At 36.5% G+C, this 21,298-nt stretch overlaps 2 protein-coding genes across 7 annotated transcripts in view; both read right to left on the reverse strand.

The window, feature by feature from the left end:
• Positions 1 to 27: 27 nt before the first annotated feature.
• Positions 28 to 8,465, reverse strand: xit (ALG6/ALG8 family glucosyltransferase xit). Of its 4 annotated transcripts, none has more exons than XM_022065569.2 (8): positions 8,131 to 8,465; positions 6,780 to 7,052; positions 5,812 to 6,004; positions 5,238 to 5,483; positions 4,090 to 4,195; positions 2,573 to 2,706; positions 2,054 to 2,193; positions 28 to 1,391 (listed from the first exon to the last, which is right to left on the reverse strand). In XM_022065569.2, the coding sequence occupies exons 1-8, from the start codon at positions 8,187 to 8,189 to the stop codon at positions 971 to 973; spliced, it is 1,572 nt and encodes a 523-aa protein (XP_021921261.2). In that variant the 5' UTR covers positions 8,190 to 8,465; the 3' UTR covers positions 28 to 970. The 4 variants fall into 4 exon arrangements, with proteins under 4 accessions (XP_021921261.2, XP_021921262.2, XP_021921265.2 ...); XM_022065570.2 differs by lacking the exon at positions 8,131 to 8,465 and adding an exon at positions 7,943 to 7,968; XM_022065573.2 differs by lacking the exon at positions 8,131 to 8,465 and adding an exon at positions 7,682 to 7,936.
• An 886-nt stretch (positions 8,466 to 9,351) lies between these two features.
• LOC110830541 (growth arrest-specific protein 2-like) overlaps positions 9,352 to 21,298 on the reverse strand; it is a 38,679-nt gene continuing 26,732 nt past the window's right edge. For all 3 annotated transcript variants that reach the window (XM_022065597.2, XM_022065596.2, XM_022065595.2), the window contains exons 3-8: positions 16,622 to 16,746; positions 16,052 to 16,193; positions 15,264 to 15,510; positions 14,111 to 14,438; positions 13,412 to 13,537; positions 9,352 to 13,072 (exon numbers count right to left, since the gene is read on the reverse strand). In XM_022065597.2, the coding sequence (XP_021921289.1) occupies positions 12,875 to 13,072; positions 13,412 to 13,537; positions 14,111 to 14,438; positions 15,264 to 15,510; positions 16,052 to 16,193; positions 16,622 to 16,746 (1,166 nt within the window). In that variant the 3' untranslated portion in view covers positions 9,352 to 12,874. The remainder of the gene's footprint in view (positions 13,073 to 13,411; positions 13,538 to 14,110; positions 14,439 to 15,263; positions 15,511 to 16,051; positions 16,194 to 16,621; positions 16,747 to 21,298) is intronic.

Consider the following 21,298-nt stretch of genomic DNA (forward strand, 5'->3'; position numbering starts at 1 on the left):
ACACAGGCAATAAAGTACAACTTAAAATCAGATGATAATTTCACGTACATTTTATTACAATAAAACACACATAACAACATTAACTTTGGTCCAATCTGTCGTATATATACTACATTTAAAGTCCATAAAATTACTTTTCTGTTCTACAAAAGGAATTTCACCAAAATGTTACTAAATTTACCAGTGTCTAAAGACACTGAGAGAAACATCATCAGATATCAGTTTAGACTGCGATAGTAGTTAAGCATCTTATGAGGATCTGAAGCCAAGTCTCTTCAAAACATAATGACAACAGTACAGTGTTTCTTCACATATCAATTTTAACCAACCTTCTGTCCATTCTAAACTGGTTTAACCACAGACAAACTTATATGAACTTATAGAACGAATGCAAAATATTTTAATAAAAATGTAATATAAAGAAAAATCTTCATTTAAGACCATGCTTAAGCAACCAAAACAAATGCAATTCTGCTTTGTAAATTTTTGCGGTTGGAGTTCAATGTATAACTTTGGACCTCATCCAAATGCCAAAGTTAAAAAAAATAAAATAAATTTAACTAATCTGCAAAAGAAATCATTTCATGACACTTTACACCTTCATAGTATATTATAAGAAGTATAGGCAGCTATACCGGGGCATGGCCATTCTCTTATGTATGAACACTTGAACACTGCTGGTTGTTGACTTTCCTAGTCAGTCAGCTGCAGCAATATCAAAAGTAGATTTTAACTACCTACATTACAGGAGATGCTGTACAGTGGCATCAGGTGATGGCAGTAGAAGTCAAGTTAGCTCAGACATAACACTGTATCTTGGAAGCTGTTTTAAGACCCTAGGATAAAAGTAAAAGGTCAAACTACCATGCCCCCAAGATACAGCAATGAGATTTCTCAAAATAAGTTTTGCGGCACATGTATGGCACAGCCTTTCTTAATGTTTTACAATGCTTCTATAACTGTAGTAACATTAATGTGCTTTTCGCTTATGATTTATCTCACTAGTGGTAAGGAAATGCCAGTAATACTTCAGCCAAAAGTACAAGACACCCACAGCACAGTACACAGACGTAAGCATAAGAGGTAAGAAGGGCAGTCTTGTGTTCAACCCTAATAATGGAAGTATCACATTTTCAAACACAAATAGAGGAACAAGTCCTAAAATATAAACTGATTCAAGTCCACTGAGAAGGGGAAGACATAATGAACACTTCTTCATATCAAATAAACTGGCTAAGTTAAAGAAAGCATATGAAGAATGGAGGACTAACAGAAGCACCTTGATAGGAAGTTCAAATGCCGTGAACAATAAAGGAAACAGGGAATAATGCCCCACTGTAGCCAGGAACACATACATCTGAGCTTCTTTCTTCCATATAACAGCCATGAAACTGAAATAAATGACATAACACATACAATTTATCTTTTCACTATTAAAATGACAAAATGTAAACACATGTACCTACATTCTCAGCTATTACAATGTCTAGACATTAATAACATCAAAGAATCACTAAGTATACTACATGCTGCAGAATACTCCTCAACAAGTTGGTTAATAAATTTCATTTTATGGAACCCACGTGTTTATTACTGCATTCATAAGACCCTATTTTGAATATCTTTGTTTCTGCTCTCACTTCTAAAATTCACCTGATATGACTAAATGTTGGAACTTAACAAACATGGCATCAGTCACAATGAGTTACTTTACCTTCATTCTGAATTTCATCACAATTACTTACAGATCTTAAGTTACTATTGGAACTACAGACAGATGGATGACACCCTAACTATCTTCCCTTTGGAAAATCAAGTTAAAAGCACTGTTGTATATTTCCAAAAGCATGGTTTCCTTCAAAAAGTTCTATCTCAGATATTCCACGATCAATAATAAATTCCCATCCTGTTTTGGGGAATCATTCCAGAAGCCACCTTAAGTATGAACTAAAAAGTGTAGGAATATTTCTGGTATCATTTCCACATTTACCATTACTCTTAACGCATGAATCATGCCACAAATACAAAATAATCCATGCTGCCAGAAGCAAACCTTAATGGAATGATGATCAGAAGAATAGCCTTTTCATGCACGTGCCAGCCAAACATGAAAGATCCACAGGCACACAGAACTATGCAGCGCACAAAATGGTATGGGTTTCCAGGGCAACACCACAGCTTCACCAGGGCTGGCTAAAACACATGACGGAATACAAACTTTTTGAAGGCATGCAAATTATTTGAATACTTGTAATGTTATCTTCATTACACTACAAGTGACATAATTATGCATAGATCATATTAATGGCCTACAGGTAAGAGTGTGGAAATGAACTCCACAGAGCAGAGTCCTTAGGGAGATGCTAACAGTCTCTCAACAATCAAGAAATTCCCTTCCCATTATGCAATTTAAAAGGTTCAACATTGTTTTCAGCAGATACCACCATTGGACCTTAACCTAAACCAGAAGTATTCAGTAAAACCCCTCATATTATAGTCCTTTATGATTAATTTTAATATTATCCTCTCAAATAGAGGATAGGGACAGAGACAAAGTTACATTGTTACTCACCAGAACTGAGAGAAGTGTACACAAAAAAGTAGTTCTGGGTGTAATTTCTGGTAGAAAAACATGATTGTATTCCTGAACAAGTCCACCAGTCATGACAGCAGCAGACACATTACTGGTAATTCCAAGTTGCCTGCCTGAAAATCATATTTTATTGTACAAGAGGTGTGATTTAATTTCTTGTATTATTCCCTTAGTTATAGGAAAAGAACATTATTCTTAGACTATCTCACTCATTCCAAAACAACATTTAACATAAAAAAGACTAAGTACTAGGTTTATGCTTTAAAATGCCCTGTTTCTTGTCCATCAGAAGGTAACCATTCATAAGCAGTCTGAAATAAATTTTTATAATTACAAGAAACACATTTCAAAATTCATACAAAGGAGTAATGTACAACTAAAGACCAAACTGGTTAACAAAATAACATTCATTTTACATATTTCAAATAATAAGACAAAATACACCTGCCTGTGACACTGTTTCAACTTACACACGCCTTTTAACACACCATCAAAATCCTGACAGCAGAACGAGAAGAATCCAAGTAGGATTTAAGACTTCAAGGCAGTGAGGCCAAAGATGGCTGTCTTCTGAGTTGTAATGTCGTGCAGTCTGGTAGAAGTTTACCGACATTTCAAAGGTCCTTCCTACCTCCACTCATGGCCTTGATGATGGAGGCAGCAAGGACCTCTGAAACACTGGTAAACTTCTACCAGATTACATGACACTACAACTCAGAAGACAGCCATCATCAGAATAATCCAGCCCAACAAATTATAATCTATCTTTTACATTTTCCAGTTCACTGTGAAATGATGTATGAAATGCAAAATGTTAGGGTCAACTTAAAAACCACCCTCCCTTCAATGCCATCGTTTTTCTAAATGGCTGTCTCCACAAATAACCAGAAAATACTCTGTGTGTATGCATATCTTTGGGAAGTATAGAGCAGTGGTACTCTTTCTTTGCTGTCTGATTAATTACTCTGCAAATTCTATAAGGGATTGCAATAATGTTTCAATAGGGAGAAAGGTTATTTATTTTTAGTTGCATGCAGAAACATAGCCTGTTCATTGCTAATGTAGAAGTACAAATTTGTAGCACAAGATGTCAAAGCCAAAGACAATTAAGTAACTGTAAACCACAAAAAAAAAATCAGTTTAATATTTGTATTTATCTCAAGAGTTCTACCATTTTTGTTGTTCAGTAAGTGTGGTCTGAGCAGTAAGTAATTTGATTAACATAAAATGGAAATGAAAATCAACTCTGCCAAATCAGAGAACAGTCACATCCTCTGTGGATACAAGGATAAATGAACATGCAAACAACAGAACAATAGAAAGATTAAGGACACAGGGATAACAGAAAAATAACCCTTACATAACATTATTTCAGAGTGGGCCATAACATTTACTAATACCCTACAGTGCATGAAACAAAGCTAAACCTCACCATTATGTTAAGCGTTTTATTAAAAGAAACAAGATCCTATTAATTTTTCTTGCATACTTCCTACCTGCAATAATGGCCATTTTATCAGCAATGTTATAGAGAGCCCAGATGTTTGGTGCCCAATAGGCATGGCAGAGGCCTCGCTTAAATGGGAACAGTCTTGAAAACACCTGAAACACACATTTATCACAATCTTCTTTTTTATTATTGTTGTGGTGTGATAAGACTGACTCAGTGGACCTGTGGCAGCTGTCTATTCCAAGAAGACACATGAATGGTTATGGAGCAGTGGTGGGATTAATAAAGACATGGGAAAACCAAAGAACTTAGAAAAAACTTGTCCCAGTGCCACTTTATCCACCACAAATCCCACTGGGCTGAACTGGGCACAAACCTGAGACGCCAAAGTAAGAAGCCAACAGCTAACCACCTGAGCTACAGCAGAGCCTATCACAGGTATTGATATATTTTTGGGTATTATTATTATTATTTACATAGATTCTATGTTAAATTTGCCAGATATAACCTCAAACTCTCACAATTGCCATTATTGTAATTTTTAATTCACAAATAATATTTCAAGAATAATTTGTTGGTATGATTATGATCTATCTCCATAAAATATTTCAAATTATTGTTGTTTTACAATTCAACAAAGAGGTATCTTACAAGGGTATATATTTGTCAATAAATGTTAACACATATCACTGCACTAGTATTGCTGCACTCTTACAAGTTCATATGTCTACTATGTTGTTACTACCAGCTGTATGGAATTGAAAATTATGAGGTTAAGGTGGCCACCAAATTTCACAAAAAACAGTTTAATGGCCCACAAGTTGAGAAAGGGACACACAGACAGCATGGTGCCCTCAGATGCTTACATTCTTTCCTTAAGAAAGGAAAGTAGACTATGCACCAAACTAAATTAGTACTAAGAATATTTTAAAAAATCAATGGCAAATTTAAAACAAAAATAACTTGCAGGAATTAGCCGGCTCTTAAATTATTTTATAAAAAGGGCGGAAATTAAGAAATGGATTGATAAAATCTGAGAAGCAATATTAATTACCTGGAGTGCAAAGTAGACCTACCTCCTTGTGGTGCACCCTGGGCAACGTCTTTGACGGCAAAGTGGTCTACAAGTTTGGCAAATGGGTCAAACATGAAATTCTATGTACCTGCCATTTAACATAAATAAATATTAATTACCTGAGGTAGTTGGTTCAAAACAATGAAAGGTCCAAAAGAGACTAGGAAAACATATGCCACCACTAAACCAAGCTTGGCAAATCGAGCTGGAGAAAATGATCTCCACTGAACCAAGCTGCTAGACTGTGCTCCAAGGAAGCAGTAGCTACGCAGAAGATAGACAAAATATGCTGGAGCCACATATATAAAAATATGTTTCAAGTTCAGAAGAACTGCAAACCAGAATGATGCCATCAAGCATTTACCCTGCAAAAACAAAACATGAAAACAATAATATATAATATGTATACTATAAATTTTATTTGTACAAAAATTATATTCAAACTTTGGAAGTATTGCTGCTATTGCTGAACAGATTCTGAAAAGAAAACTTAATATTAAAGTCACTTACTGGTTACATGAAAACTTATATAAATGTATAAATACATTTACTTAAAACTTCAATGAATAAAAAAAATGTCAGGCATATGTTGTGATATGCAATAAAACAAACATACTGAAACATCTCTCCTCCAAACAAAATTTCTAAGACAAGAAACAAACATGTAGCAAAAATCACAGAATTATTAATTACCTGTAGGACCCTAGCCACAGAAATCAAGAGAAGACCCAGTAGAAAACCATTATATTGAAAATGGATATGGTCAACCAACAGCAGACCAGCATTGCCTAAGAGAAGTATCTGTAAGATCGCAGCTGGTGACCCCCAGCGAGATCCCCATTTGCTGCTTTTTCGTATTCCACTGCTACTCAAATAGCTACATAGCCTGAAAATAATCCACAGCATCTTAACATCTCCCCTATCTCTAAATGCGGTGATTATTTTCAAAATAAACTTCTCTTATATCAATTTTTAACACTCAGACATAAATAGAATAGATGGCCAATCCCCTTTTCTATTACAATTATAAACATGATCAGTCTCTGTATCAGCCTCATTTTGCTACAAAGAAAGAAGAATAAGTTTTAAATAAAATGAAAGTAAAACAGTGAAACAAACATATTTGTACTCATGCTTCTACAAAAAAAAAAGTACATCATATTAATAGTATTCCAAAAACAACAGTTATTCTTGACCACAAGTACAAGAGGGGGGGGGGGGGGATGAAAGAAAGAAATAAAGAAAGGAAAACAGGATTGGAAAGGTGTACGCTTTGGAGAACACTGACATTCCAAAGGTGTCCTTCACATGCCATATCACGTAGGCCATTGCTGCAATAATATGATCTGAAGCCATTATTACATCTAGATCATTACTGCATTAATGTGATCCCATGGCACTGTTGTATATTCAATAACAACAGGCAACTCTTGGCAGATCTTGTAGATCATGTATTACATTCCTGAATTTAAAAAAAATATATATATATATATATATATATATATATATATATACATTTCTTTGACATAATGAAACATTTACAAAGCCATAAATGGACTTCATATTTTCAGATACATAAAATGGCAATGATATGAGTACACCTAAATTATTTCCTCAGTTATTTATTAAAACCAGTTTAAATTGCAGGTTGAAGTACTTACTCTCGAGTTCCATAAGCAAACACAAAATCTGTGACAATCACTGATAATCTCTGGAACAGAATTGTTCCTGAAGATGCATAGTTCAGGTTTTTCACTTGTAACATCTCAGCATCAAAATATTTTGCAAAATAAGACAAAATAAACTCAAACCACGCAAACAAAGGAGGATAATCCAATGTCCATTCTGATGTTGCTTCCTGGTACCATTCGCTTATGGGCAGGCTATGGGTAATGGCCAACCAGTTCCGATGTACCTCAAAATCTGTCGAATGACTGGGAAAAAGAAATTATAAAATTACTTTCAAAGCAGTAAAACCATAGAGATGTAATGAGTACATGCTTTATGAAAGGTTTTATAAATTCTGAAACACAGGCACTAGGTAAAATATGAATGCAGTTGTCTTCAAAGCTGTCCCCAGCACACTCAGCAAAGGTATTTGGGGAATGTAGAGGAGGTATGACTCCGCCTTATTCCTGACCTCGCTGGGCCACAGAACCAACACGGACACTTCCTTTTACTTCTTTCCTTAGTTCCAAATATTTTATTCAGCATCCTGCTTTCAATGAGACCTAGTTTCAGCCCTATACAATGGTAAAAAATAATTCCAAAATTTAATCTGCTCTTAATTCTTTACAAAAGTATTTTTTAATTTGCTACCGACCAGCTCAAATATTTAGAGTTTATCACAGTCTAATTTATTACCTATCATTATATTATGATTTTGCATTTCATTCTAATGCACATAGCTAACTTTATTTGTGTTTACTTTCGGGCCATCATCCTTCCTGACTTTTAACAGAGATTGTTTTTTTCTATGTGGTATTTATGTAAAATCCCCACCAAACAAATTTATATCGACAGCACAGACCAAAAGCTAATGTGTCCCATTCAATTACAATACCCATTATTTATTTAATTTCTAATGGTGCATCGCAAAGCACAACTGAAAACAGTGACAATGAATCTGCACCACGTTCATACAAATAAAACGACGGCATTCGAAGTCTACAGTTTGGGGACCCCTACTACAGGTTGGGCAGCCGATCAAATTTGTCGTTGTCGTAAGCGATTATTCTTGTTGAAAAACATTTCTAAACACAGTTAATTTAGAAGGAACTACAAAAACTACTGTATCCAAGTCAGTTTGTAAAAATGAGCATACGCTCGGCACATGTCACGATTTATATTTCCGATATAACATTTTGAAAACTATAATAAATGCTATCCTTCCACATAACCTCTCTGGTGTTGGCAACATTGTGTTGGCGCTTCTGCTAACATGCACTTCTATACACATAATTTTAACCATATTTGGAATTATTACATTGGATTTATGTTGTCTGTACTTACTATGATGGAATTAGCAATAATTTGACACATAAAATTAAAGCAACTGTGCTCCAGAACATATTTCACAGTGAAGTTGACAGCGACAACCGGCATACACTTAACATTTACACGCAAACAAAAGTGAAACAATATGCCAAGCTTCCAACCTCTCGGGCTGGCACAGATTACCCCGAATCGTGACCCATAGAAAATCCTGAAAATCTATGATTCTACACGAGCTGTAGAATGTTGTGGCAGCATCACGATCTAGCGGCTTTTGTGAGCCGAAATAGACTGGTGAGCTCTCCCATGGTCGAAGAGCTCTCCTATGTTCTTTTCCTCACCACTCAAGCGTGAAAGTACCGATAAAAGAAACACTAGCTCCCTCGAAAGAAAAGTGCACTCCCTGCTATGTAAAAATAAACTGTGGTTATGGTATCCGAGTACGATTGTTTTGTTGAGAACACATTTGTCAGAAAAGCAAATGGAAATGAATGTGCTTGTCAGTGACCGATGTTCACGATTGCCTCTGCCTTTAGGAATCGATGTGGCAGTTGATTATCCATGATACTTCAGTATATGTTCTACTAACTTGAGAAATATGTTCCAAATTGAATTTCATACCAAAATCAATTGTGTTATATGTTTGTACGATTACTATTTTGTTCAGTCTTGCATTATATCATGGAACCCCTTCCCAAAAAATCCACGGGTCATGCCATCAAAAAGTCAGAAAAATTACATTTTTTTAAAAACAACATATTAAGTACATATCCTTAGTCACTCTGAAGTACAGCAATTCAGGCAAAAAGGTATTTACTGTACTCTTGCCTGCATTATTTTAATTTCCATTCATAAACTCTTTACTTTCCATATTTAAAAGTAAGGTTATCCTGAAATGGTTTCTGTTTCACTTACACCCACTAAGTAAATGCTGTGATACTCGCATAACTCTTCAGAAATGGACTAGTAGGATAAGTGCTTATGATGGCTTACATAAGGTGCAGAATCTTTTTGTAACAAGTGAAAACTATAGAAACATACATTACAATAATAACAAATGATTCAGGGAAAAATCAAAGAAATTCCAGATGAAGGATAACTTATGTTTTTACTTTTTTTTTAATGCACAGCTTCCTTTATGTGTCTCTGTGTGGACTTCAATGATGAAGACCAGCTTATTAAAATATCTAATAGTTAGGCTAAAAAACTATACTCTTATGTGAGTGATAAAAAGACCAGTTATTTTCATGGTGGAATAAGTATATTATTCAAACAAAATTAATTAAAGCTTGTGACATTAATCATATAACCAAGCCTTAATATTCTTACAGTTCAAATTATATGGTGTTGTGTCTACAAACCAAGGACCAAAGTTAAAGCACCCTTTTGTTGTTTTAAAGTGTGATATAACAACATGATGTAAATGGTTATTCATACACAACACATAACAAAGTATGAATATAATAATATTACATTCTTTTCATAACCATATCATCAATTTATACCTTAACATATTTCTCATATTTTTACCCTTCTTCCAAAATGGTAACAAATTTGTGGCAAATTATTAATATGAAAGTCATATTAGAAAATATTTTGCATGATGCTTGGTTACCTTTACAATTCACTGACTGAAATTGTAGCTGAAGAAGCAGTCTGAGAAATAAAACCATTTAGACAAGGCTCATCTTTCCACATCGCAGAGGTGACTGTTATTTTCCATCATAATTGATTGTCTAAATAACTAATACATTAAGGCAATTTGCAGATACATCAACTGCAAGAATACCTACCAAATTCCAACAAAGCTGTTATGTCTTGTTACAGATCATAACACTTGGACTGGGGTTTCAGCAAATATACAATGCATACTAATAAATATTTAAATCACACAATTATATATAAGAAGGGTAAATCACAAAGTCTTACCACACATTCTACCATGAACTTGAATGAAAAGTATCTTTTACTATATAGTTCAAAACAAATATTGGCAAAAATGCATTATGGCTGACAAAATTCATGTGTGCCAACTACAAACTTCCAACCAACAGTTACTAACATGAGAATGTGATGTTTCATCTCACCTCTACAATTGCACTTATCTAAGTACAGTTGAGTTTCCCACTTTACACTATTATGTCTAAACTGCGAATGTTACGTTTTTTTCTTTGTTGCACTTTTCACTCTGTGTTTTGACTCTTTTCCTTGTACCTGAAATAAAAGCAGCTGCCAGGTTATGTGAATAATCTTCTGCAACTGAACACATGCTATGAAAACAATTAACAAAGTTATATAAGGTAAAAGTTTACATATTTAATAAAGTACATTTACACAATGTAATGATACATTTTGCAACAGTGTATAATTTCTTAAATAATGAACTTTGAACTGATGAAACCTAAACTGAAGCACCACAATGCAACCAGGTGTAGCTAGTTTTAAAATCTCTTCATATTTAAAGTGTTACATCACATTCCTTCTGCAGCTAGATGGGCCAGCTGTCATACATAAATCATTCAGGAGAAGATCATGATAACAGTTCTTACAGATTAAACAGATTATGTATACACAATGCATAATACATGATGATGATAAATATTTAGTCCATATTAAAGGGGAAGGAAAAATGTACATTTATGACTTATTTTGAAATATCATTTGAAAATAAAGGAAGTGTCTTGGGGATATCTGGTTGCCTTAAATGCATAAAAGAAATTGATGATATACGATACACTGGAGCCTCAATATACCGCGCCTCATTATACTGCGAATTTGGATATACTGTGTCTGTGATCATAACCCCCAATACAATTACATATGTTTTACATATTTCACAAATAACACAGGTATTGAAGCTATAACCCAAAACCCGTGTTATATCGAGGTGCCACTGTATTAAAAATATTCAGATGCCAGAATGAATGTATGTGGGAAATATATAAACTTCCTAATCTATATGAAGGCAACATAAAAAAGTGTGAGGGTTAAGGAAACCATTATCAAATAATGTAAATGACATTTCGGTAAGGAATATAAAATGACAGTTGGTCAAAAGAAAAAGAAACACTTACAGAATACAACTAACAAAGTAGAATAAAATTGGGGGTTGTTATTTGAGTTTTCTGGAGTCTCATCATAACTATTATCAACTGAGCTCCAAACAACAAGACGTAATTACAGATAAACCCATTTCTGAATTACATGTGTTTGAATGTTTCAAAAACTTGTACTCTAAACTCAGTTATGAATTCACATAAATTAAGTTGTTCACTGTAGCAGATTGTCAGGGCCCCACTGCTCTCTAGAGCAAACCTTTATGAAATTACAAATTATCTAAAGAAATATTGCCAACTTTTCCCAATTTAAAATACAATTACAAAATATTCCTACCAATTCAAGAAAATAATACATTATTGCAAAAGTATGAAACAAAAATATTTCAAATAATTAAAATATTTTTTCCAAAAGAAATTGTGTGAAATTAGTATTCTAACATGTATTATCATGTTTGTAAATGAGGTCCAATTCAACTCATTTCGAGAGTTATTCAACATTAACTTAACAAATGAAGAATATACAAAACATTTTCTACATGCCTTAGTTTAAAGAATTAGAAATTAATTTTTATCATGCATAATATATACATTTAAAACTGTATTAATTTATGCAGCTACTTAAAACTATCAAACACTACAAAATTACTGGCAAATGTCTTTAGGCAATGCAAGTAACATATTATCTACATAATACCAGCTTCCAGCATCATTTGCTGTGAGGTGACAAGCAATATTAGGTGACAGAGTGATCACATTAGCAGTGCTTCAGTCAAAATCTGCATTTTATGCTCATAAGAGCAGAGGCAGATAGAACTTGAATATAAATAAAGCTTTATATATACATTCCTATTAGCAGTTCTGATTATACATAATAATTAAAATAAAACAATTTAGCAATTAAAAGTCATAATATTAAAAACGACGACCATCATTGGACCAGTCTTTAAATTTTTAGGATTCAACAATTTTTATTTACAAAAATTTGAGTACAAAAGGACTCATATTTGAGTTAGTCTGTAATAAATCACAGAACATAGTTTTTCAAGAAATTTTCTTACATTTATGTAGTTTAATGTCCGTCACTTTCTGCACACCGATCGCTGTGTTAAATTGATGTCTGAGTTTAAATGAGAAAGCTGGTTTGTTGCATTTAGAATGTACCAGCATAAAATGTGTCATCACACATGGCAAGGAGTAAAGCTATCCGCAGAATTTACTTATCACACGCAAGTAAAGAGACTAGAATGAAAAGTTTCACATTACTGTATATTCCACAAATACGTAAAGTACAGTAATTTGTTATATGAATGCATTCAGTAATATGCATATGCTGAAGTTTTAAGATGATGATGATACAAAAACTATCATCTCAAGAAATAAACATTTTCTTTTCGCTGAATCTATTCCCAGGCCACGAAGTGTTCAGTTGTGACATTATATCACCTGTCAATTCTGTCTGTTGTATTCTGTCAAGATAAGAAAGTAAACCACTGATAATTATTAAAAAGTCACAGAAAAACATTTTAGATACAAAAATTGTCTACTGCCTACTTTGTTCCTCTGTATAAAATAAATTTCAAGTGAAGCACTGCCTTTTTGCATCATTGAGCCATAACCTGTCTGGCGTGGTGTATCTATGAGCAGGTGATTGCATAACGGCTGTGGCAGGCAAGTGCCACGTACGAAGGCACGTGTGGTGCCTGCTAGCGCCCTATAGGGTCTGACGGTGGCGGACTACGATATTTAGCTTGGATGTGCAAGTACGATGGTGAGGATGACTTGTTGGTTGGGGAGTTCCTGTTCACTACCTTCACCTGGCAGGGATCGTGTCGCAGAAGGAAGTGCTCCAGAGTATCCCAGCCACCTCCCACACGGACCATCATGTGGCGACCCTTTAACAACTTCAATGAAAAATAAAATATTAACATTGATGAATGTGATCATTATTTGCTAATTTTGAAGTAACAGTTACGCAATTGTACGAAGCTGAAAGATTTATGAGGCTAATCCATGGAATGAAAATGAATAAAGAACAAAAAAAGCAGCATTTTGTGGAACTAAAATTCATTATCCATTACAAAGATCCAAAAAGAATACATTGCTAGGTCTGTGCAGGAGAATTTCTTTGGAATCACTTAAAATTGGAAACTGAGAAATGTGGGTGTTTTGTTTTGTTTTTGGATTAATACTTTATGTGTAACTACCACGGAGTGAAAAAATAAAGATTCAGTAACACTAACCCGGATGAAGACATTGCGACCGGCTATGTTGTATCGCCCCTCTCCCACTTTTTTCACCTTGAGTTTGTTGCACTTGCTGGACGGACAATGACAATGCCTTTGAGCCACTCTCGCCACCTGTTGCACCTGAACCACATGAAAGGAAGAAATATGAAAAATTTCATTAAACCTTGTAAGCTCTTCCCACTCTATGACACTTAAGAAACCGGTACTCACCACATAATGTACCTGTGCTGCTGCGGATGATCTTCAAGGAAAAGAAGAAACTTAAAATACATTACAGAGGTTAACCCTCCTCAGAAACTCTGAGACCTGGGACCTATAGAGAGACTTTGATTACGCCCACCAATAAAAGCTGTAACGCAGAGCTTTTGTCGAGACTCTGGTATGTATTTCAAGGAAGGTAGAGGGCTATTATCAGAATAAGTAAATGGAGATACACAAAAGATTAAGGATGGTTGCAGTGCAAGGGTCAGTTAGGCGCTCACCCCATTTATAATCAATAAATTAATCAATGATCAGTACATTTCTACCTCACTAACAGCAAATTCAATATTATTTTTCTAATTTTAACATAAAATAACAGAACTATTACTTCAATTATTATTATATTGTTTTTGGAATAATCTATATATGGTGTGCATATATATAACACTGCCAATTTTCTTTTTCATTTCTGGTTGACCATTCCCAACTCACCCTCCTATCCAATTCGGTGACCTCTGTATGGTCTCCCTGTCCAAGATCCTGATCAATCTCTAGATCTGGGTCCTCACCACTGCCCCTGGACCAATCGTCCTCAGTCGTGTCACTGGGAACACCATCACTGGTACCACCGCTAGTTGCTCCTGGACCCGCGTTACCCTCACTGGCTGCTCGTCGCAGGTCGCATTGGGGAGACATGGCACCAACACCTCCAGGAGAGCTCTCTATTAACATCATACTGCGACGTTCACTACTACGAGGACGTGCCACCGGTGTTCGACCCCATCGATTAATGCTACCTGATGAGATTGCTGATGAAGAACTGCACACATGATAATAAGCACTAAGGTCGGGCAAGAAACTGAAGGTGTCCTAAATCACCTATTTCAACCTTACATGCTACGAATAATTCGCGATTTCTCCAGGACCTTCTCGACATTCCGAATGATTCTCGCAGCACGAGGCACACTCAAAATTCTGTCATACTGTAAGTGAGGGGAGAAAATTATTATTCAGGCTTTCTTGTACCAGTATTAGAATGCTCAACTATATCATGCTTCTGGCACTGAAAAGTATACCTACAGGATAAGAACAGCAGTACTTATAAGAAAGAAGACAGATTCTGTCAGAAACTGACACAGTAACAGAATCTAATACTAATCAGTTACAACTATGAATTGCATAGGATATAAACAAGAATATGTAGCTGTGTTTCAAATTGCTTTCAATCTACGTTACTAAATCTGTTTTATACCATGTTATAAAATATATATACACACACACTTCATTATCACATCCAATAAATTATTAACTAACATGCATTCTCTATTGCAACACAACCTCCAATACAGAGGTGCATCGAGCCACCCGTCCTTATAAAATCAGAATGATCATTTTCATTATCTCATCTCACAACACAAAATATGAGAATTCCACATTGATTGTCATCCAAAATAATTCAAGGTAATTTAGATACATTTAATGTTGTCCCTGGGACGAATTGCAATTTGAGATTTTGTCGCTTCTAATCCAGCATCTTTACCGGTACATACTGCACCAGTTTGTAAGGGCAAGTCGCTATTATTTTGAGACACACCACTGTTTTATTATCATTCATAATAGTAATTTTCCCTTCCTTCGTCCTTGCCTGCTGTGCCGTATCTTGTCAGGGGAGGAACGAGGTGTGACTGCAGGACTGGACTGGAACTGCCAGGACATGAGCGAGCTATGCGACAGCCCCGAATCAGAATGGCAGTGTGAGTGAGTCTGAGATTCTTCTTCTGCTATTTCTTTCTCCAGCTGCACCAGACTTGGGGGCTCCACACTGTAGCGAGACGCAAGGCGAGACACCTCTAGCAGACATAGGATCACGTTTCGAGGTTGATTGTGCAGAACTGAAAGGAATACCAATATATTATTATGGTAGCAATTGGTATGAACACATTTTGAGAATTAACAAAAAGAGAAGTATCCCAAAGATTCTATTAAATTACAAACTAAAAGGGCACACAAGAACAAAATTTTTCTAAGATTAATTTAAGAAGAAGAAGAAGAAGAAGAAGAAGAAGAAGAAGAAGAGGGGGGAGGAGGAGGAGGAGGAGGAGGAGGAGGAGGAGGAGGAAGAGGAGGAGGAGGAAGAGGAGGAGGAGGAGGAGGAGGAGGAGGAGGAGGAGGAGGAGGAGGAGGAGGAGGAGGAGGAGGAGGAGGAGGAGGAGGAGGAGGAGGAGAAGAAGAAATTCTATGGATCAAGTTAGTTAACATGGATATTTCTTTATAATGGAGGAGCCTTCTTGAGATCTCATATTAAGTAAGTACTTTGCTTTTGAGTAAAATGTTATAACACACACATCAAGACGGAAAACTGAATACCGCAGTGTTACTCTCCCTCTTGGACCATAAATGGCTCATGAATAAGAATATATTATAAGTTCATACCAAGATCATCACTTTCAAAAAGCAGGTTCTGATGGACTCCAAGTTTTCGACAAAACTGGATAAAATTCTCCATGTTGTCCCTTGAGAAGAAACTCCTCCTAGCTGCATTTTCCCAACACCGGCCCTTGATTGTTGGTACAGGCTGAAAGTGACGGAACCACAAAAAATCTTAGTCCTTCTGATCATCTGGTAATGTTTTAAAGATACTCCCCCCCACTAAGCTTTGTCAGAGTGCACTATGAATACAGATTTCTTGAAAGAATGGTTGAACAATTCATGCTTAAAATGAATACCAAGCAGCCTCAGAAAACTGGTAACCTAACCTAACACAAAAGGAAGCACAATACTCTAAAAATTCTGTCACCAGATGGAAGCATTCAGTCACATGACCAAATTTTGTCTGTTCAAAATTCAAGTCACGTACTGAAAATTACAATTTTAGATGAATTAAGCACAACAGATCAATTCACGAAGTGTAAAGTAAACAGTAGAAAGATATGCCATTCGTTTTTGCTCTGCACTCAGCTGTGCCTGCTCCGTTTAATAGCATGCCAAATCAAGACAACTTACACCCTTCGCAGATCCCATGTCGACCACTTGCTTGGCACGATCCTGGATAACTTGTGCCAAATGGCATACTACTACACCGTTATCCAACATTTCCAGGAAGTTCTCACCCGTGATGTAGTCAATCCCTGTAAAACACAAAGCGCACACACTCATCCTACATTTCATGCTTCCCAGGTACAAGTGGGTTGGGACATTGCGTAGTCTTGTAGGACAACCCAGAATACGTGGCAGACATCTTTAATGCCCTAAAAACGAAAACCTCATATTTTTGTAAGATATTGTACAAATTGCAGGGAAAATGCAATGACTTAGCACCTTTTTCGAATAAAAACAGTTCATTCGAAGACACGTTGGTATATTCGATTTTCTGAAAACAATCAGGGCTAGAGCCTCTACAAACACTGCCTAAACCTCGTAAGTTCACAGAACGACTGTGTTTGTTTGTGTGTTGTATTTAACGAGGCTATCAGTATCTGAAGCTATAGGATTAATAAAAATTGAACTAGAAACATAAAGAAGGAAGTGGTCGTGACCTAATTTAAGGTACGCTTACTATCCGGGCATTTGATTGGTGTAATTAAAGAAAACCACAAGAAGAACTCTGATCAGAATAGCAAGTCTCTTGGCCAAAATATTAACCCGGGACTTGCTAACTACTAGTTAAAAGGTACCAAGATGGTGATAAGCTTGGCTGTAGGGTTCCTAAGAAACCTAACCTAAAGTGAAATTTTTTAATCGGGAATATTTGTGGATGTATACCTGGGTCCCTTTGAGGTATAGGAAGCCGTGAATATGTTCAGCAAACACCGCCTGCTGGAGTATGTGACGTACTGTACTGTGCGTCTCGTGGCGCCAACACGTGCACATGCTACTATAAAACTTCCGGTGGATGGTTAACCCTTTGCATGCTGAATTACACGCCGTTGTCGGCTCTGACCACTGTGCGGGTGAGTCACAAAGCTTCCCCTGAATGATGAGCGAAACGTGACAAAACAAGGCGAGATTTCAAGTTCTCACGGCGATGAGTACGAAGATGACTGCTTTCTGGAATATTGCTCCGTACAGGGCTGATGATGAAGGCAGTAAGAACCTCTGAAACGTCGGTGAATTTCCACCAGACTTCAAGGCGCAACATCCCAGAAGGCAGACATCTTCATGAAGAAACAATGTAACAGTTCAAACGAAGAACCATCGTGAAGCAATATTTTTGTTTCGCTTAGCATTCGGGAATCTTGCGTTATCTTTTAGCGAAATATCTAATCACCAGGGTAATCGTTATATCTTACATTTAAACATTACGAGGAGCATAGTTCTGTACAATTGGGAGTTTAAAATTCAGTCTGCTCGCAGAACAGTGAACACTTTGTGTTTACCACGTGTTTTGTATAGTGAGGTATGTCCCTTCTCTGATAAATTCCAGGAACAAAATTATTATTCTATCCTGAAGTAGGAGGCAGTGTGTCCCTCTGAAACTATGTCAACCACCAATAACACTAAGCAGTTAACCACTGAGGGTCACAGTCTGAACTATAATTCTTACGAAAACCTCAAATAAAACTGTACGTCTAGAAACAAATGTTCCGACAAAAAGGCGTATTCATTTTATTCGAGTACTGTTTTGGGAATGTTTTAGCGTATATCTTAACCTATATTTTAATTGCGGGGTGGGGGGCAGAGAACCAAGATAGACATTTAAAACATCAAAGAACACATCTGGAAAACGTGTTCTGCAAACTGAAGTCCAGTTCTCTATCCTTCACGCTTGAAGAAGGATTAGCAACGTCACAGTTTACGAATGGTCTATTGTAGACCAGAGGTATTCAACCTTCTTTGTTCGCGTACCCCCAGATATAATTTCTCTTCAACTTTGTACCCCCAAAGTTGTTGGTGTATAATTCAAGTGTATATAATCTACATCTAAAATAAATTAAATAAATTACATTACTGATTATTCAGTGTTTATCATAAAATAATATTTTTTTAATTTCACGTGCCCCCTAAGATGTCTTCGTGTACCCCCGGGGGTACGCGTACTCCAGGTTAAATACCACTGTTGTAGAGGACTCAGGTAAAGCAGTTACTGTATCGATCTGCGAAAAGGGAAGACATTGTCTTTGTAAGGAGGGGGGATCCCCTTTTGCAGAACAGCGCAGACGTCCACTGCGGCCGGTCAAAACCTACTCGGGCAGACAGACAATATGGAGCCTTCGGACTTTGCATTAATTATCAATTTAAGACCTAGTACCACCTGCTTCAACAAACTAACTGTGCATTATGTATTTATGTGTTTCGTTGAAGCCTTTGAAAAGTGGTGCTATGTGCTACATTTAAAAGTACGAAGAAACCGACAGCCCGCCCTGGAAACTGTACTCAGCCAAATTTTAATATTATCCTCTCTACGTCTAAATCTCACTTAAAATTTTCTCACGTTTGCATGAATCTGTAAAGTCTCAGATCGCGCTACATGTTATGACAGTCAGTGAAGAGTATACATACAAATTATGCAGCTTTTCAGTATATAATTTTCTCTATGTTCCTTTTATATCCTCCCTATTTGGTGCTATTATTCTCCTTAGCCCCCTGTTCTCAAACATTTTCAATCTTGGTCCACATCTTAAGGTAAGAAACCAAGTTTCGTTCCTGTACTGTCCGGGGAACAAAGGCTGGAATTATTTCCTCTGCATCAGAGGCCTTAGGTAAAAGAAAAGATGTTGTTAACGAAGAAATACACAGGAATTTCCATTATCTATTTTATGTGAACCTTTTGTTTGTATTTTGTGACATTTATATGACTTGTATTTGTATAACAAGTATTGTATTATTATGACTTATTCTACATCCTACTGTCATCTGACTAACTTACGGATCCATGGAATGTAATAAAGATGTATGTATGTATCTGTTTTCGCTACGAGGCGATTTTAAACTGAAAACGTCTGAAAAACTGAAGAAGGTTTCTGAAGACAGAGAACACGTGGGAGTAGACGACCATTTCATATTCATCCACACGCACACTGAATCAATATGAAGAGGGGTGTTGACATCGATTTAACCCAGCACTGTTAATCGTACATTGTCCGGACTCTTTAGCTTCGTGTGTGGATGAAGTTACCAACCACGGTCACAAATGGCGACTTCCTAACTCAGCTGAACTTGTAAATGTTAACGTCATTGGTCTTCTCATTTTCTGTTACGAGCCTTCGAGACGTTTACGAGAAGCTCCGTTTCCTTACATTGCCATTTAATGTAATTATGTTCACGCCCACGGACAGGTTAATGACTGAGGTTATTGCTACTAGATGCTATGTACACTCACTGATACAACAACATGACTTAATACTGAGGAAATATGTTTACAGTTCTGTTAATTTACGGTTGCCTCTGGACTGCGCAAGAACGTACTGACAGGGGAAGAACGCAAAATCGTGACCTGAGATATCGACAGTTGAAGGAGAGACAGCGACTAAGCAGTTTGCAGAACTGTTGGGAAACATCACCTATTAATTACCCCAAAAATTAGCGATGTAGTGTCTACTCTCACAACACTTATGATCGGGCATACGTCTCTTGTGTGTTTGTGCATAAAAACTGTGACATACTTAATATAGGTAGCTTATAACGATAACTCGATAATATCATAACGCTTAACCCTTCATAATTGGACCTTAATTGTATGCAAAAATTAATAAACTGATCCACACAGAGAGGACTTGGCCAAGTTACTGAGCGTCCAAAATTCGGTGACTCCCATAAAATAATACGACTGCTTTTCCGCTGTTCTGCAGATCTGTTTATTAAGCAGGCACACTCACATATTCTATACAAGGCAGATAATTTCTTGACTAGTTAAGTAACTTTTAGCTTCTCAGGAATTCTTTACCATGCAAATCTATCGTGATACGTCATACTATCGCATGCATTAAAAAAATTAGCTTATCCATCTTAATTCTACTCTATGCTGGCATTTATTCCGGTTACAGATTGGGCCCAGGTAACTTGCGTCGTTACTACAAAACAAGAGTTTATTTTCTGTTACAGCAATTTGTTAAAAACCACCGCTCCCTATTCAGACTTCAGGAAATTAGTCGCTCATCAGGGAACACGCCTTTCCTGAGCCCCTGTGCTCTGACGATGCTAACACGCAGTGCCCCCCTGTGCTTTAACCAGGGGCTGGCGAAGATCAGACTCGACGAAGCTGCTCTAGATCCATTTCGCTTAATACAATTTGATATTCTACCTAACCATGGGCGTAACCCCATCACTCGAGTGGAAACAGGGGTTGATATGCGGTGTAAGGGATGCGATGCTTTTGAAGAAATTCAACCCAACGGGAGAATCTCCCTCGTGTGGCGATAAAGGGAATTAATTTGTGACTTTGTGTGACGTCGCTCGTGTTCATGTTGAAAATAGAGATGGTTTCCACAATATCTCCCAATTTGTAATACGTCTGATCCGTGTTTTCTCGGGTTACATGTAGAGTAGACATATATATACCGCGCTGTTCCAAAACGTTCTGTCCGCATTCACTCTTCATGTGTAAAAAATGCCGGACGTCCACACACACACAAACGGCAAGTTTATTGTTGTGATAACATTATAAGACTTCTTAGTTAAGTAGCCTAATAACTAACTAACTAACTAGATGGCTTACCGAACCCGAAGGTTCATCACCGAATT

The sequence above is a fragment of the Zootermopsis nevadensis genome, unplaced genomic scaffold (genome assembly GCF_977971745.1).
Source record: "Zootermopsis nevadensis isolate Lab colony 2312 unplaced genomic scaffold, Znev_1.0 Znev_ptg000001l, whole genome shotgun sequence".
Lineage (NCBI taxonomy): Eukaryota > Metazoa > Arthropoda > Insecta > Blattodea > Termopsidae > Zootermopsis > Zootermopsis nevadensis.

Bases quoted from the DNA above. Each gene is read 5' to 3' on its own strand.
- xit (XM_022065569.2), bottom strand. From the start codon at position 8,189: ATGTTCTGGAGCACAGTTGCTTTAATTTTATGTGTCAAATTATTGCTA. The intron at 7,053-8,130 runs GTAAGTACAGAC...TCTTTTTCCCAG, and splicing joins TTATTGCTAATTCCATCATA to TCATTCGACAGATTTTGAGG. The intron at 1,392-2,053 runs GTTTGCTTCTGG...CATTTATTTCAG, and splicing joins CTGATCATCATTCCATTAAG to TTTCATGGCTGTTATATGGA.